This window comes from Oncorhynchus tshawytscha, linkage group LG04 (assembly GCF_018296145.1).
Source record: "Oncorhynchus tshawytscha isolate Ot180627B linkage group LG04, Otsh_v2.0, whole genome shotgun sequence".
Taxonomy (NCBI): Eukaryota; Metazoa; Chordata; class Actinopteri; order Salmoniformes; family Salmonidae; genus Oncorhynchus; species Oncorhynchus tshawytscha.
The window spans coordinates 50,384,965-50,404,084 of NC_056432.1; the positions used below are offsets into that span (position 1 = coordinate 50,384,965).

The 19,120-nt window shown below is 44.4% G+C and overlaps 1 protein-coding gene across 1 annotated transcript in view; it reads left to right on the top strand.

Moving 5' to 3' along the window:
• The window catches only part of LOC112248956 (protein kinase C-binding protein NELL1), a 412,284-nt gene that overhangs the window by 39,079 nt on the left and 354,085 nt on the right, over window positions 1-19,120 (top strand). Inside the window, exon 4 of the mRNA XM_024418430.2 lies at window positions 204-374. Coding sequence (XP_024274198.1) covers window positions 204-374 — 171 coding nt within the window. The remainder of the gene's footprint in view (window positions 1-203; window positions 375-19,120) is intronic.

The following is a 19,120-nucleotide window of genomic DNA, read 5'->3' on the forward strand; positions in this document are numbered from 1 at the left end:
AATAAAGAAAAACCCTTTAATGAGAAGGTGTTTTAAAACTTTTGACGGGTAGGGTATGCATGTTGAATATTAACACACCACATTCCCTCATTGCATAACCTCATGACCCCAAGCTAAATCCTTCTCCATATTTCTCAGGGGCTGTAAGCGCTTCAGTGATCTCTGAACTCTGCCTGTAACCTTCGCCCTCTCCTCCGTTGCAGTTACTTTGAGCTGGAGAGCAGTGGGCTGAGGGAGGAGATCCGCTACCACTACCGCTACAAAGGCAAGCCTCGCTCAGAGTCCTTCCCCTACCGACTAGCCGATGGCCAGTGGCACAAGATATCCCTTTCCATCAGCGCTACACACCTATTGCTGCATGTCGACTGCAACAGGTAAAATACACACAGGCGTAAACACATGTATGCGTATGCATGCACACACACCTATTGGTTAACATACAATCTAGCCATTAGTGCTACAAGTACACTCCATACTACCTACCAGTACAAGCAGTAATACAGACTGAAAGTCAGGTAATGGAAGCATCAGCTTGAACCAGCTTGAACCTTATATGACTGGCATCACTCATGTCACCTTTAGCCTAAAATGGCGTCTTTGCTGGCAGGATGTTACCAGAGGTGAAACCCCTGATACTGCTGTGAACTAACACTGTAGAAACTCACAGGTGGATGCACAAACACCTACACACGTACACTAATGCACTTGTGCACATGCAGTAGGTCACGCACACACGCACACATATGTATACACACAAGCACCACAGCTTCCACCACACACACAAACACACTCAAGGCAGTTAACCCACTGTTTCCTTGGTGCCGAAGACGTGGATATCGATTAAGGCAGCCCCCCACACCTCTCTGATTCAGAGGGGTCTGGTTAAATGCGGAAGACACATTTCAGTTGAAGGCATTCAGAGTTACAACTGACTAGGTATCCCCCTTTACCTTTCACTCACACACACACACTCACACACACACACTCACACAGGGGCATGTTGAGAGGCTGTGATATTTCCAGCTGTCTCCCATTGCCACATCCCCTTTGAGCATTCAGCGAGTGTCACAAGTTTCCCCGAGAAGTGACACCAATGATAAGCTCTGTGAGCTCATCAAGGTAAATATTTGTAAACACCTATCGTTGCTCTGTTGACAGGCTGCAGACAGTATGGGGTAAGAGAGGCAGGCTGTAGACTGTAGGGTTCTGTATTTGTGTCACATCTACACATCTACATACTTATGCACATGCACATTGCCCCCCAAGTTGTCAGATTTAAATATATATATGTCAGATTTAAAATATATATATATATATATATATTGTTGGACATAAAACACCAGGAGATGAGCTCCAAGTGATTTTCATTGAAAAAAAAATATTTTCCAAAGTATTCCCACACATAATAGAGAGGTTTGTAATGATTATGTTTTAGTCAAACATTATCTGTTTGGGATTTTTGCAATCAATTTGCAGTCTACAATTCATTTGTAATTATGAACTGGGTGCTCCGAGGCTTAAATGCTGATTGGCTGACAGCCGTGGTATATCACGGGTATGACAAAACATTTATTTTTAAAATGGCGCTGAAGAGGATGGCTGACGTTTTACAGCATCTTACCGTAAGATGCTACAGATGGTAATGCGTACGGCGCAGTACATCACTGGGGCCAAGCTTCCTGCAATCCAGGACCTATATAAAAGGTGGTGGCAGAGGAAATCACATAAAATGGTCAGAGACTCCAGTCACACAAGTCATAGACTGTTTTTTCTGCTACTGCACGGTAAGAGGTACCGAAGCGCCAAGTCTAGTACCAAAAGGCTCCTTAACAGCTTCTACCCCCAAGCCATAAGACTGCTGAACAATTCATCAAATGGCCAACTGACTATTACATTGACCCCCCCCCCATCTCCATTTGTTTTGTACACTGCTGCTACTCGCTGTTTATTATCTATGCATAGTCACTTCACCCATACCTACATGTACATGTACCTGTATCCCCGCACACTGACTCGGGATCAGTACCCCCTGTATATGGCCTCGTTATTGTTATGTTGTTACTTTTTATTATTTTTTACTTTAGTTTATTTGGTGAATAAAATTAACTGCAATGTTGGTTTTAAGGGCTTGTAAGTAAGCATTTCACGGTATGGTCTACACTTGTTGTATTCGGCGCATGTGACTATTAAAGTTTGATTTGATTCTAATTATATTGGTAACCAGTTCATAATAACAATAAGGCACCTCAGGGGTTTGTGGTATATGGCCAGTACACCACGGCTATTGGCTGTATCCAGACACTCTGCGTTGACCTGAATGCCAAGCATCACATGTGGAGGAAACCTGGCACCATCCCTACGCTGAGGCATGGTGGAGGAAGTATCATGCTGTGAGGATATTTTTCAGCTGCAGGGACTGGGAGACTAGTCAGGATTGAGGGAAAGATGAACAGAGCAAAGTTTTTTATTTTATTTAACTTTTATTTAACTAGGCAAGTCAGTTAAGATCAAATTATTATTTACAATGATGGCCTACTCCGGCCAAACCCAGACGACGCTGGGCCAATTGTGCACCGCTTTATGGGACTCTCAATCACGGCCGGATGTGATGCAGCCTGGATTCGATCCAGGTCTTAAAAATGAGGATATTCTGGGAGAGAGAGAAAGAGACAGAGAGAGAGAGAATTCTAAAGTCTTAAAAATGAGGACATTCTGGGAGAGAGAGAAAGAGACAGAGAGAGAGAGAGAATTCTAAAGTCTTAAAAATGAGGACATTCTGGGAGAGAGAGATAATGAGAGAGAGAGAGAGAGCATGGGAGAAAGTGAGAGAGCAAGGGAGAGACAGAGACAGAGTTGGGTAGAGCAACAGCAATGGTACTGTAGTGTGTCTGATAAATGTCTTCGACCACTGCACCACTCGGGAGCCCAAGTACAGAGAGATGCTTGATGTAAACCTGCTCCAGAGCGCTCAGGACCTCAGACTGGGGCTAAGGTTCACCTTCCTACAGGACAACGACCCTAAGTACACAGCCAAGACAACGCAGGAGTGGCTTCAGGACAAGTCTCTGAATGTTCTTGAGTGGCCCAGCCAGAGCCCGGACATGAACCCGAACTAACATGTCTGGAGAGACCTGAAAATAGCTGTGCAGTGACGCTTCCCATCCAACCTGACAGAGCTTGAGAAGATCTGCAGGGAAGAATGGGAGAAAATCCTGAAATACAGGTGTGCCAAGATTGCAGCATCATAGCTAAGTAGACTCGAGGATGTAATCGCTACCAAAGGTGCTTCAACAGAGTACTGAGTAAATGGTCTGAGTACTTATTTAAATGTGATATTTAAGTTTTTAAAAACCTGTTTTGCCTTGTTATTATGGGGTGTTGTGTGTAGATTAAACAAAATGTGGAAAAAGTGAAGGGGTCTGAATACTTTCCGAATTCACTGTATTTGCATTCTACGAACACAGTGTACTTTATTTGTGATCTTGTTATTTTTAGTCCCACCATTCTGCTCCACGAAACCCTTCCCATCTATCTCTGAACACCATACAGTTTTGATTTCTATTTGCCATGTATTTTTAATATGTGCTGTGATGTTTCACAAAATTCTGAACCTTTCTATTGTTATAGTATCAAAAGATTGTAAATTAAAGAAACATTTTTGCTAAGAGTATTATTATATTATGATTTTTCAACGCCGATTCCGATTATTGGAGGAACAAAAAAGGCGATACTAATTAATCAGCCAATTTAAAAAATAAAAAATAAATGTAAAAATGACAATTACAACAATAGTGAATGAACACTTTTATTTTAACTTAATATAATACATCAATAAAATCAATTTAGTCTCAAATAAATAATGAAACATGTTCAATTTGGTTTAAATAATGCAAAAACAAAGTTTTGGAGAAAAGTAAAAGTGCAATATTTGCCATGTAAAAAAGCTTATGTTTAAGTTCCTTGCTCAGAACATGAGAACATATGAAAGCTGGTGGTTCCTTATTACATGAGTCTTCAATATTCCCAGGTAAGAAGTTTTAGGTTGTAGTTATTATAGGAATTATAGGACTATTTCTCTCTATACCATTTGTACTTCATATAGCTTTGACTATTGGATGTTATTATAGGCACTATAGTATTGCCAGCCTAATCACGGGAGTTGATAGGCTTGAAGTCATTAACAGCGCAATGCTTGAAGCACAGCGAAGAGCTGCTGGCAAATGCAGGAAAGTGCTGTTTGAATGAATGTTGACGAGCCTGCTGCTGCCTACCACCGCTCAGTCAGACTGCTCTATCAAATATCAAATCATAGACTTAATTATAATATAATAACACACAGAAATACGAGCCTTAGGTCATTAATATGGTCAAATCCAGAAACTATCATTTCGAACACAAAATGTTTATTCTTTCAGTGAAATACGGAACCGTTCCGTATTTTATCAAGCGGATGGCATCCCTAAGTGTAAATATTGCTGTTACATTGCACAACCTTCAATGTTATGTCATAATTATGTACAATACTGGCTAATTAATTACGGTCTTTGTTAGGAAGAAATGGTCTTCACACAGTTCGCAACAAGCCAGGATGCCCAAACTGCTGCATATTCCCTGAGTCTGCTTGCACAGAACGCAAGAGAAGTGATACAATTTCCCAAGTTAAAATAAATTCATGTTAGCAGGCAATATTAACTAAATATGCAGGTTTAAAAATATATACTTCTGTCTTGATTTTAAGAAAGGCATTGATGTTTATGGTTAGGTACACATTGGTACAACGACAGTGCTTTTTTCGCGAATGCACTTGTTAAATCATCACCTGTTTGGCAAAGTAGGCTGTGATTTGATGATAAATTAACAGGCACTGTATTGATTATATGCAACGCAGGACAAGCTAGATAAACTAGTATTATCATGTTAAGATTGATTGTTTTTTATAATATAAGTTTAATTCTAGATAGCAACTTACCTTGGCTCCTTGCTGCACTCCCGTAACAGGTAGTCAGCCTTCCACGCAGTCTCCTCGTGGAGTGCAATGTAATCGGCCATAATCGGTGTCCAAAAATGCAGATTACCGATTGTTATGAAAACTTGAAATGGCCCTAATTAATCGTCCATTCCGATTAATCGGTCGACCTATAATTGATTGATTGACTATGACTTTTCAAATCACCCAGAAGTGCTATTTGCAGAGTTAGCCCCATGTAAATGTTGCAATTCTTCAGCCGTTCCTGAACCTGCGACCAAAAACAAGCTACATATGGACAGTGTGTCCTTGCAGCAAAATCTGCAGAGCTGGGAGGTTAGTATCCCCAATATATATAACATTCTATTGGTTGCAAGAATTGTGTATAATTTAAAATGAAAAACTCTGTTTTGAATCCGGTGTTGTTTTGTGCGTCAGTTCATAAACCATGTGCCATGGGATCGGTTCATCGTAAAAAATTATTCCCAACTAGTTTGTAATCTGTATGGCACAGCTGTCAATTTTTTGGTACTTAAATGACACTTGTATACGTCTTTATTCATCACAATCTTCTTTAACCAATTTTGGTCTTTAACACAGGGCCAACAGACAAGTTCCTTGCTTTCTCCCCCTTCCACTTGCCTCTTCCATTTTTGCAGTTATGCTGCAATTAGTTGGTTTTGTTTGCTGCATATGTGACATAAGTCCACCAGTCCTATTTCTGATATAATTTACAAAGATTATAAAAAAATTTAACATTTGATTTTGGAGGCCAGGTCATCTGATGCAGCACTCCATCACTCTCATTTTTGGTAAAACAAATATTGCATATCTTAAATTCTTAAATTCACAATTAATTAATAATATGTGTAATAATGTAGGCAGTTCATACAAAGGATTGTTACCTTTAAGCAGTCAGTAATTATTTTTAAATTGTGTTTGGCCAGCAAATATTATTTTGGCAAATAATTATTGTGATTTATCCTGTATTGTCCCAAACCTCATTACCCCACGGCAACATATGTGGGATACATACACACACACACATTCCCCACCATTCCCCCACAAACAACCATAAGCTCAGATGTTCAACAGTTGTTCCATCCACGAGCCCAATTCAAAAGAAGACTGTAGCTGTTTGAGAAGCCATGCAAAATTGAGAAAGAATGGGGAGATTTGATTAACCAATGTCAAGTCCTAGCTGATGGAGCTCAGATACACCCCCTTACGCTGAAACACACAGACACATTGGTCCCCCATTGTGACCATTTTCCCAAGCATCTCTGTGCAGTCAGCCCTTTTGATTATTTTGTGACACCAGGGCCATAATGATTTGCCCCCTCTCTGATTGTCCGAGTGTGACCACCTTCCAATGGGTTATTTACTACAGCTACTGTTTGCCAGCACTGTCACTTCCTGGGTGGGGGAATTCCCACCGACTAGGTATAAGGTCATCAAGGTTTTCATTAGGAGCTTTTGAGAAATTCCTTGTATTATTTTGCTCACCCACCCGAGGGCTTTGCTATTGTTAGACCAACCCTACCAGACAGGCTCAGAATCTTGAGGGGCAGTGCTGCATTAGTGGGTCTCTGACCGCATTTATCTTTCTGTCTTTGCTGTATATTTTAGTTTTTATTTATTTAACCTTTATTTAAGTAGGCAAGTCAGTTCAGAACAAATTCTTATTTAAAATGACGGCCTACACCGGCCAAACCCAGGTGACGCTGGGCCAATTGTGCACTGCTCTATGGGAATCCCAATCATGGCCGGTTGTGATACAGCCTGGAATCAAACCAGGGTCTATAGTGACTCCTCTAGCACTGAGATGCAGTGCCTTAGACCGCTGCACCACTCAGGAGCCCAGTATAGGCTACTTGCAGTTCTCCTTGGTGTGTAGGTCGCTCAGGTGGGTGTCTAGGGTATAGGGTTGGGAACTGTTCCATCATGATAGGACAATAAATAAATAAACTATATCCCATATCTGCACAAAATTTAATTATCTCTCTGTCACAACTTCTGCTCGCAGATACACATGGGCTCTGGAATTTACAACCATTTTTATTTTTCACTCACTTAACTCCACACTTTTCCAAACACAGAAACAGACACCCCATTTTCAATCACAATACACTCGCACATACCCACATACTGTGCCTTCTATGTCCTCTGTTTGGTGTGTTTTGATCTCTACCATGTTAATTCCTACCTAATTTGGGGCTTTTAGTACTTTTGTGTTCCAGTTCCATTTATTTGAAGATGTATTATTTCAATAATTATCCTTTCTTCTAATGCTAAATCTTATCTATTTATAAAAACTATAAATATAAAGTTGAATACTAATTATTTTACAACGTTCCCTAACTTTAGTGGCTAGGAAAAACTCCCTAAAAAGGCAAGAACCTAGGAAGAAACCTAGAGAGGAACCAGGCTTCTTTTTTTAACCTTTATTTAACCAGGTAGGCTAGTTGAGAACAAGTTCTCATTTGCAACTGTGACCTGGCCAAGATAAAGCAAAGCAGTGTGACCCAAACAACAAATAAGCCATAGTGGCGAATAGGCCATAGTGGCGAAATTATTACAGAATGGAAAATTAAACACTGGGGTGATAGGTGTGCAGAAGATGAGTGTGCAAGTAGCGATACTGGGGTGCAAAGGAGCAAAATAAATAACAATATGGTGATGAGGTAGTTGGATGGGCTATTTACAGATTGGCTATGTACAGGTGCAGTGATCTGTGAGCTGCTCTGACAGCTGGTGCTTAAAGCTAGTGAGGGAGGGAGATATGAGTCTCCAGCTTCAGTGATTTTTGCAGTTCGTTCCGGTCATAGGCAGCAGAGAACTGGAAGGAAAGGCGGCCGAAGGAGGAATTGGCTTTGGGGGTGACCAGTGAAATATACCTGCTGGAGTGTGTGCTGCGGGTGGGTGCTGCTATGGTGACCAGTGAGCTGAGATAAGGCAGGGCTTTACCTAGCAACCAGTTATAGATGACCTGGAGCCAGTGGTTTGGCGACGGATATGAAGCGAGGGCCAGCCAACGAGAGCATACAGGTCGCAGTGGCGGGTAGTGTATGGGGCTTTGGTGACAAAACGGATGGCACTGTGATGTGCTTCATCCAATTTTCTGAGTAGAGTGTTGGAGGCTATTTTGTAAATTACATCGCCAAAGTCAAGGATCGGTAGGACAGTCAGTTTTACAAGGGTATGTTTAGCAGCATGAGTGAATGATGCTTTGTACGAAATAGGAAACCGATTCTAGATTTAATTTTGGATTGGAGATGCTTACTGTTAGTCTGGAAGGAGAGTTTACAGTCTAACCAGACACCTAGGTATTTGTAGTTGGCCACATATTCTAAGTCAGAAACGTCCAGAGTAGTGATGCTGGACGGGTGGGTAGGTGTGGGCAGCGATCATTTGTAGTGTTAGCATTTAAGAGCAGTTGGAGGCCACGGAAGGAGAGTTGTATGGCATTGAAGCTCGTCTGGAGGTTAGTTAACACAGTGTCCAAAGAAGGGCCAGAAGTATACAGAATGGTGTCGTCTGCATAGAGGTGGATCAGAGAATCGCCAGCAGCAAGAGCGACATAATTGATGTATACAGAGAAAAGAGACGGCCCGAGTACTGAAACCTGTGGCACCCCCATCTGCCAGAGGTCCGGACAACAGGCCCTCCGATTTGACACACTGAACTCTGTCAGATAAGTAGTTAGTGAACCAAGCGAGGCAGTCATTTGAGAAACCATGGCTGTTGAGTCTGCCGATAAGATTGTGTTGATTGACAGAATCGAAAGCCTTGTTCAGGTCGATGAATACAGCCGCACAGTATTGTCTCTTATCGATGGTGGTTATGATGTCGTTTAGGACCTTGAGCGTGGCTGAGGTGCACCCATGACCAGCTAGGTATGGTGGGATTTGAAATGGTGGGTGATCTGTTTGTTAACTTGGCTTTCGAATACCTTAGAAAGGCAGGGTATGATAGATATAGGTCTGTAGCAGTTTGGGTCTAGAGTGTCTCCCCCTTGAAGAGGGGGATGACTGCGGCAGCCCAATCTTTGGGGATCTCAGACGATATGAAAGAGGTTGAGCAGACTAGTAATAGGGGTTGCAACAATTTCAGCGGATAATTTTAGGAAGAGAGGGTCCAGATTGTCTAGCCCTGCTGATTTGTAGGGGTCCAGATTTTGCAGCTCTTTCAGAACACTGGCTATCTGGATTTGGGTGGAGACATGGAGGAGGCTTGGGCAAGTTGCAGTGAGGGGTACAGGGCCGTTGAACGGGGTAGGGGTAGCCAGGTGGGAAGCATGGCCAGCCGTAGAAAAATGCTTATTGAAATTCTCAATTATCACGGATTTATCGGTGGTGACAGTGTTTCCTAATTTCTGTTTGAATAAGCTAGCCTAATGCAGTACGCCACATGATGTTTTTGTGCTGGTCAATGGCAGTCTGGTCTGGAGTGAATCAAGGGCTGTTACTGGTTCTACATTTTTGTAATGGGGCATGCTTATTTAAGATGGTGAAGAAAGCACTTTAAAAAAATAACCAGGCATCCTCTACTGACGGAATAAGGTCAATATCATTCCAGGATACCCGGGCCAGGCTGAAGTGTTTTAGGGAGCGTTTGACAGTGAAGAGGGGTGGTCTCTTGACCGCAGACCCATTACGGGCACAGGCAATGAGGCAGTGGCCAGTCCTCTTCTGGCTATGCCGGGTGGAGATTATAACTGAACATGGCCAAGATGTTCAAATGTTCATAGATGACCAGCAGGGTAAAATAAAAATAATCACAGTGGTTGTCGAGGGTGCAACAGGTCAGCACCTCAGGAGTAAATGTCAGTTGGCTTTTCATAGTTGATCATTCAGAGTATCTCTACTGCTCCTGATGTTTCTAGAGAGTTGAAAACAGCAGGTCTGGGACAGGTAGCACATCCGGTGAACAGCACAGAGTTCCATAGCCGCAGGCAGAACAGTTGAAACTGGAGCAGCACCACGACCAGGTAGTCCTGAGGCATGGTCCTAGGGCTCGAGAGAGAGAGACTTTTTGTCTTTCTTTAATGAAACATTCTCATTTCATTAAAAACTCACCATCCCCCTTTAAAAATAAAATACCAAAATATATCCTGTACTGCATACATGTACCATACTCACCTTTCCCTCTACCACATGATACAAAACAACACCACACATCACAATAACCAAAAAACCTTAAAACTTCTACAACCTATATCCAAAACATCTTCCCCAGCTATACAGACAGCCCCCCAACACACCACATCTCCTGAAATATCTCCACACTTATTATCATTCAATAGAACTCAAATTCTACCCTAAGGCGCACAGAGACCATCCCATTAAATAATAGTAAAGGGTCTGTTATCCCCCCACCTTTGACCCTGTTCCTCCTTGTTAGCCAAATAGCCAACAAATAGCCAAATAGCCAACAAATAGCCAACTTTGAATCACAGTTTCTTACATAACACAGAAAGGACACCCCTGCCCGATTCCCGGTTCAACCCGTATCAACCAGCTGTTAGTGGCCAGTGCTCCATGAAGAACCCTCAATTTGAGGTTCCCTGACCTCTTTGGTACTGGGGGTTTGTAAAGCCCCCTCCATCTAAAACCCATCATACTTTCCGCTCCACATACCCCCTGCCACTGATGTGCCTTCCATCCTGTTAGGCTCCTAATGTTCCTTACCTTAACGCAGAGGTTGTAGAGAGCTTTACCTCCAGCCCCTTCAAACTCCCCCAGGCTCAGAGTGTTAAAATCTAACAAGTCCTCCAGACCCCCTTGCCAGTCTACAGTCTCTGCCGTCACCTGCAGTGGCGGAAACATTGGTGTCCCCTCCCCCTTTGGCCGCTTATACACCATCCTTACCGGCTCAGACAGTGCCTGCTGGACCTCCTCCAGGAATCTCTCCAGCAGCCAAAGAGATGTTATTCCTGTTTGTTGTGCCATGACTTCTGGGATTTTCCACCCCTCCTCTCCCAGCAGTCGCAAGTCACTCAGCCTTTCTAAACCCGCTGCCATCAGTTGCCTCTGCAGGGTGGCTGACTGAAATGATCTCAAAGGTATGACTGGGTTGTGGAAAAAAGGCTCATCCCACACCCACAGCACAGGCTCCACACCCCCTTTTCATGTGGGCCTTAGCAGTTGCCAGGCCCTCAGCACTGCAGAGTAAAAATCTGAGAGACCTGCTGTACTCAGCCTCTCCAGCTTCATGAGGTACAGCTGCCGGTCCAACCCTAATCCGCCAGCTCTCCTCAGCAGTGCAAATGCAGGTTCCCTCCAGTCGACATCAGTATGGTACAGCAGTCTCTGCACTGCCTTTAGCCGGAAAGAAGCCATCCTGCTCTCCAGTTTCAACAGGCCTTGTCCTCCTTTGTGGATGGTCATGTACAACACTGCCACTCTCAGCCAGTGATGGCCCGACCAGAAAATGTCCACCAGCTTGCGTTGCAGGTCTGCGAGCAGACCGGCGGGGGGGGTTGAGGACAGCTAGTTTATGCCGCAGGGAAGATGCCACCAGGTTGTTGATTATCAGCACCCTCCCTCTATATGACACTTGGGACAGGAGCCAACTCCACCTAGCCAGTCTTGACACCAATGCCTGTGACAGCCCCTCCCAGTTCTACCTGACCCACCTCTCCGAACCCAGGTACACCCCCAACACTTTAAGCCCTTCACAAGCCCACTGCAAACCCCCTGGAAGCAGAGGAGGGGCCCTATCCCCCCCATGCCCCACATAACAGAGCGTTACTCTTGCCCCAGTTTACCTTAGCTGATGAAGTTCCCTCATACACCTTCAGACTGGTTTCTCGTGCCTGCATATCCTGACCATCCCTGACCATCTCAGAAACGTCATCTGCATATGCTGACACTGCTATGCCTGTCCAGCACACTCCCTGCAGTCTCCTGATTAGCAGTCCCAAAAAAGGCTCAATGGCTAGTGTATATAACTGCCCAGACAGACAATGCATACACTTGGCTTCACAGCTCTGTCTTTTCAAACCAAAGGAGGAGGAGCTGGGAGCATCCACCTCCTTGAGCATAGAGAACGTAGCTCTTACAAGTGCTCCCTTTGCTTTAACCTGGAAAAAACTACCCAGGTCCTGATGTAATTCAGCTAAATTAGCCTGGAGGCCTACATTGCCTTGCCCCACCATCTCTACCTCCATCTCACTAATACAATGCTCTAGTTCCCTCAATACTCTCCTAGGCTCTGAGGATGACTGTTGACAGAAAAGCCGAATTTGGACTTTTCCCACATCCCACCATTGACTCAGAGAGTCATACTCCTCACTTTTCTTCCCCCACCTTTCCCAAAAGGTCTGGAAACCTGAGCAAAAAGTGGCATCTTGTAAGAGCTTTACATTAAACTTCCAATAGGATGCCTACCGGGGCCCTGGTGAAATCGCCAGCTGAGCCATGGTTATGTGGTGATCTGAAAACCCCACCGGGTTAATGGTAGCACCCAACAGCCTATTGCTCCGATTCCTGGACGTGTAAAAACGATCAAGTCGGGCTGCACTCACCCTAGCCTCAAACACCTTCACCCATGTATACTGTCTCGTGTTGGGGTGTTTCGTTTTCCAAACATCCACTAGGTCAAACTGATTAATGATGTCCCTTAACACACCCACTGACACTGAATGAAGCTCATCCCCATTTCTGTCTTTCGTCAAATCCATTGTACAGTTCCAGTCCCCGCCGACCACCAGCATCTCCTCAGGTGCTACATGTGAGAGTTCCTGTTTAAGACACCCAAATATAACCCCCCTATCTCTCCCTGTGTTAGGCGCATACACATTTATAAAGACATAACCCGTGTTGTTAGTTTCTGCTTTTACAACAAGCAGCCTACACCTACACCTCCTTTGAGAAGCACATTTTTACAGACAGACCCGGTACAAAAAGGACTGCCACCCCTGCACTAAAATTTGTCCCATGGCTCAACACACTTGCCCCTTTCCACCAGAGCCCCCAATCAACTTCATTCACCACATCACTATGCGTCTCCTGCAGAAACAACACCTGTACTTTTTTTTGTTTTACATATTCACCCAACTCACTCCTCTTTCCCGCATCTCTGGCACCATTTATACTGAGCAGTCCTACCTGAAGAGTCTCCATAAGAAGTGGGAGAAAAGCCAGCAAAGAAAGAGCAATAGCAAAGCTCAAAAAGCTCCAGTGCCAGAAAGAAACTACACATCTAAACAGTGTCTGAAGGTAGACCCTTACGCACTGTTGTGACCCACTTCCTCAAACTAAACAATTTCCTGGGTGAGAGGACACCATTCCCCTCATTGTTCATAGCATGTTGTAATGATCTTACAATTTTTTTCCCCCTTGGTCTCATTCAGGAACCTGGTCAGTTCCCTCAACGTGTACTTTGACCCCCCTGCTTGACTGGCTGCCAGCTCCGGACCCATTTTCAGAGGAGTCTGAACAAAAAACCTCATCATACTTTTCCTCAGACTCACTTTCCTCCTCATCTCAATCTCCCATCCTGACCACCTGCCCTTTCTCTCTGGTCAGGGCCTCCCCCCAGCACCAAGCAAAGGTTCCATGGTGCCTTTGACCACACCAGCCTCTCCCCTCCAACCTCCTTTCTTCTCTCCCTTTTTCCTTTTCCACTTGACACCCCCCCCCAGTCTCTTACACTTCCCCACTATACTCTCCTCATCCACTAGCCTAACCTGACAAGACCCAGCCTCATCTACACCACCCTCCATAACATGACTAGGCCCAGCCTCAGTTACCCCACCATCTCTAGCCTGACTAGACCCAGCCTCCGCTATACCACTATCCATAGCATGACTAGAACCAGCCTCCGCTATACCACCATCCATAGCATGACTAGACCCAGCCTCCGCTACACCACCATCCATAGCATGACCAGACCCAGCCTCAGCTACCCTACCATCTCTAGCCTGACTAGGCCCAGCCTCATCTACACCACCATATCTGGCATGACTAGGCCTAGCATCAAATACACCAACATCCCTGGCATGACTAGGCCCAGCATCATCTATACCACCATCCCTGGCATGACTAGGCCCAGCTTCTGCTGTCTGCATCTCATTGCCCCCTGTACGTTGACCTTGATTTCCCCCACTGGCGCTTGTGCCCTCACCTTGTCTACGGCCTTTATGTGGGCAAGCAAAACTCTTATGCCCCAAATCCCCACACCCAAAACACCATAGACTATCTGTGCTGGCAAACCCTGCATAGAGCCACTCCCCATGCCTAATTTTAAAATGCACATTTAGCTGTTGCTCATTGTTATTCAGAAACATAAACACTTGCCTCCGGAGCGAAACAACGTGCTTAACGGCATCTGCCTGAAAACCTGCCGACAATACGCGAAACCCAATACCAAATTTACCAAACGACTCTGCTCTTTCCTGATTTGATCATCCGTAATAAACGGGGGCAAATGTGCAACTACTACCCTTGTTAAAGGGGTCGAAAGAGGTGAAATTGGCACCAACCCACCCCTTACAAATATTCCACTAATTTGCTCTTTTCATGAACACAACCACAGCTTTGTTCATTCTAGAAGCAGAATGTATAAATTCAGCTCCTACCTGTTCACCGACTGCAAGCAGAACCTCCTCCACTTTCACTCCATTCTCAGGAACACACCTGAATCCATGCCGTATCGACAGCGTCTCCTCCGCGCTATGCTGAGAAGCCATTGTGCACACCACACCACAACTTTGAAAAAACCTCTGGATACCGCTAAAGCAAATAGTGCATTAGAAAAGAAAGAAAAGACCAAGGACAGAATAAAGACACAGTGTTGTTAGGACAGAGCTAGAGTTAGGACAAAGCCCTCCACACCAAACACTCAAACTCCAAAAAACTCTCAGCATACACTGGAAGGGAGGGAGGGAGGGACCTTTTGTGTTTCTAGAATGAAACATTCTCATTTCATTAAAAACTTAAATTCACACAGGACACCAGATAAGACAGGAGAAATACTCCAGATATAACAGACTGACGCTAGCCCCCCGACACAAACTACTGCAGCATAAATACTGGAGGCTGAGACAGAAGGGGTCGGGAGACACTGTGGCCCATCCGACGATACCCTCGGACAGGGCAAAACAGGCAGGATATAACCCCCACTTTGCCAAAGCACAGCCCCCACACCACTAGAGGGATATCTTCATCCAACATCTTACCATCCTGAGACAAGGCCGATTATAGCCCACAAAGATCTTCGCCCCTCCTAGGGACGGCATGGAAGAGCACTAGTAAACCAGTTACTCAGCCCCTGTAATAGGGTTAGATGTTCATCTCTTTCACAAGGGAGCCCTGCATATACAACTTCATCAGACAAACAAAACAATGTAATACAATATAAAACAAATAAAATACAGCACAACACAGATATTCCCCCCAAATAATTGCATAGCTCAGTAAGAAGGTTCCCAATCAATATTTACAATTTCCAGAACGGCACCAGAACATTCAATTGTAATGAATTTTGTAGTTGGCTCCAGCAATGACAAGCTTTAAAACTAAAAGTGGATTTGGAGGAAAACCGAGGAACCTCAAGAGTTAACTAACCTTATGTACGGGTTTGTTATCTGATGTTTTTTAATATAACAGTGACTTTAGGTAAGTCGGAAATTTGGGTAGTAGAGCTTGGTAAAAAAAAGACCAGCCAACCTTTTTATACTCTATACCAGGCGGTGTCAGAGGAAGGCCCTAAAAAATGTCAATGACTCCAGCCACCCTAGTCATAGACTGTTCTCTCTGCTACCGCACGGCAGGCGGTACAGGAGCGCCAAGTCTAGATCGAAGAGGCTTCTAAACAGCTTCTTCCCCCAAAACATACTCCTGAACATCTAATCAAATGGCTACCCAAACTATTTGCACTGCCCCCCTCTTCTACGCTGATGCTACTCTCTGTTATTATCTATGTATAGTCACTATAATAACTATACCTACATGTACATATTACCTCAATTACCTCAACTAACTGGTGCCTCCGCACATTGACTCTGTACCGGTACACCCTGTATATAGCCTCGCTATTGTTATTTTACTGCTGCTCTTTAAATATTTGTTACTTTTATTTCTTCTCTTTTTAGGTGTTTTTCCTAAAACTGCATTGTTGGTTAAGGGCTTGTAAGTAAGCATTTCATTGTAAGTTCTACACCTGTTGTATTCGGCACATGTGACATTTGATTTGATATGATGTAGTTAGCTGATATGTTAAGGCCAGGCACAACAGCCGGAAATGACTGTGGCCCTGGAGGAGGCAAGCCCTCCTGCCGCGCCCTTCCAGCACCTTTCCGGGCATCTTTTCTGTTGGGAGGCTAATGGAGCCAAGCTGAGGGTAGTCAATCAAGTGTGTGACTATGGACTACAAAATGAAAACCAGCCAGACAAGCTAAACACGTTCATTGCCGCTTTGAGGATAACACACTGCCACCAACATGGCCAGCTACCAAGGACTGTGGGCTCTCCTTCTCTGGACGACGTGAGTAAGACATTTAAATGTGTTAACCCTCGCAAGGCTGCCGGCCCAGAAGGCTTCCCTAACCGCGTCCTCAGAGCATGCGCAGACCAGCTGGCTGGTGCGTTTACGGACATATTCAATATCTCCCTATCCCAGTCTGCCTTCCCCACATGCTTCAAGAAGGCCACAATTGTTCCTGTACACAAAAATGCAAAGGTAACTGATCTAAATGACTATCGTCCCCTCACACTCACTTCTGTCATCATGAAGTGCTTTGAGAGACTAGTCAAGGATCATATCACCTCCAACTTACCTGTCACCCTAGACCCACTTCAATTTGCTTACCGCCCCAATAGGTCCACAGACGATGCAATTGCCATCACACTGCACACTGCCCTATCCCATCTGGACAAGAGGAGTACATATGTAAGAATGCTGTTCATTGACTATAGCTCAGCATTCAACACCATAGTACCCTCCAAGCTCATCTTTAAGCTTGAGGCCCTGGGTCTGAACCCTGCCCTGTGAAATTGTGTCCTGGACTTCCTGATTGGCCGCCCCCAGGTGGTGAAGGTAGGAAACAACATCTCCACTTTGCTGATCCTCAACGCTGGGGCCCCACAAGGGTGTGTGCTCAGCCCCTCCTGTACTCCCTGTTCATCCATGACTGCGTGGCCATGCATGCCTCCAACTCAATCATCAAGCATCTCTTCAACCTCAGGAGGCTGAAGCATTTGGCTTGTCACCTAAAACCCTCACAAACTTCTGCAGATGTATCACCGCCTGGTAAGGCAACTGCACCACCCATAACCACAGGGCTCTTCAGAGGGTGGTGCGTTCTGCACAACGCATCACCGGGAGCAAACTACCTGCCCTCCAGGTCACCTACATTACCCGATGTCACAGGAAGGCCAAAAAGATAATCAAGGACAACAACTACCCTAGCCACTGGTCTTTTCACCCCGCTATCACCCAGAAGGCGAGGTCAGTACAGGTGCATCAAAGCTGTGACCGAGAGAGTGAAAAACAGCTTCTATCTCAAGGCCATCAGACTGTTAAACAGCCATCACTAGCATAGAGAGGCTGCTGCCTACTTGCAGACTTCTGCTTCTTAGCCTATGCCACTCTAAATTGCTCATCCATGTATATATTCTTATTCCATTCCTTTACTTAGATTGTGTGTATTAGTTATTTGTTGTGAAATTGTTACATATTACTTGTTAGATATTGCTGCACTGTCTGAACTAGAGGCACAAGCATTTCGCTACACTCGCCATAACATCTGCTAAACACTTGTATGTGACCAATACAATTTGATTTGATTGGCTGGACAGTCAGCCCAAAGAGTTGATTAGGCTGCTGCTGCTCCCATTCGAGGGAGAGGACAGGTTGGGGTCTGAAAGACTCTCAGTTTAAGATAAAGTACAACTTAAAATAACAAAGGTTAAGTTTCTAATTTGTAACCATTTATGTTGGTCAATAATAAAATTACATCTGAGTTTGAACCATTTACTCTGCCTCACTGAGCCTCTGTACCCTGAGACCAGTGTTGGTCAGTGCCGTTTAAGATGAGGGAGGACAATATTTTTTTCATGAGCATGTGTCACGACTTCCGCTGAAGTCGGTCCCTCTCCTTGTTCGGGCGGCGTTCGGCGGTCGACATCACCGGTCTTCTAGCCATCGCTGATCCACCTTTCATTTTCCATTTGTTTTGTCTTTGTTTACTACACATCGGGTTTCATTCCCTAATTACATGTTCATGTATTTAATCCTCTATTTCCCCAAGGTTTTTGTGCGTGATTGTTTCTATGCTCATTCGAAACGTTATGGCTGGTTTTCGACGGATGCTGTTTTCACCCATGCATAATTTATTCCCGTTTATTGTTGGTCAAGTTGAGTAAAGTACGTTGTTCACTCATTCTGCTCTCCTGCACCTGACTTCATGCACCAGCTACACCCACCTTCTGACAGCATGGCCTTATTTCTATTACAGCATATTGGATGAATGTCATTCATTTTCCATTCACCCAGTTAAATTTAACAGCGATAGGTTTAGGCTACTGCATGATACTTGAAGTTCCCCTATACACATCATGAGGTTGTTACAACCTAGTCTATGAATGAACTTTTACAATGTAGGTGCAAAACAATTGAGGTGATACATGGACAGACAGTGACACATTCAATTCCACCTTGCACACTCTTGCCTACATTTAGCTGATATAGGGTGTAATCATTAGTCCAACACTTGAAAACAAGAGTTTCTATTGGACAAATTCAGGTATGTTTATCCCCGTTTTGTTCCGTTCAAGAAATGAACGAATACACCCCTGATTACGTGTAAACACAATTCACTCGCATCTACGCGCTCTCCTCCTCGCATCTTTCCCTTCTCGGGTGTGGACATCAATGCACAACACATCAGCTATATGTAACCAGGCGAAAAACAAATTCCAAGCCAAACCATATCATAACTGCTACACACAGTCTACATCATTGTCACCATATTATCTAAAGTAGCGTCATGGTCAACATAGCTAGTAGAACTAATGCATTATTAAACCTGCTACAATCATGCAGTAATGTTAGTGTGCAGTCAGTAAGCAGTTTTGCACTTACACAGGTGGGACCCGGTGGCAATATATTAGAAAAACCAAAAGCTTACCTTGACTTGGAAGAGATCCA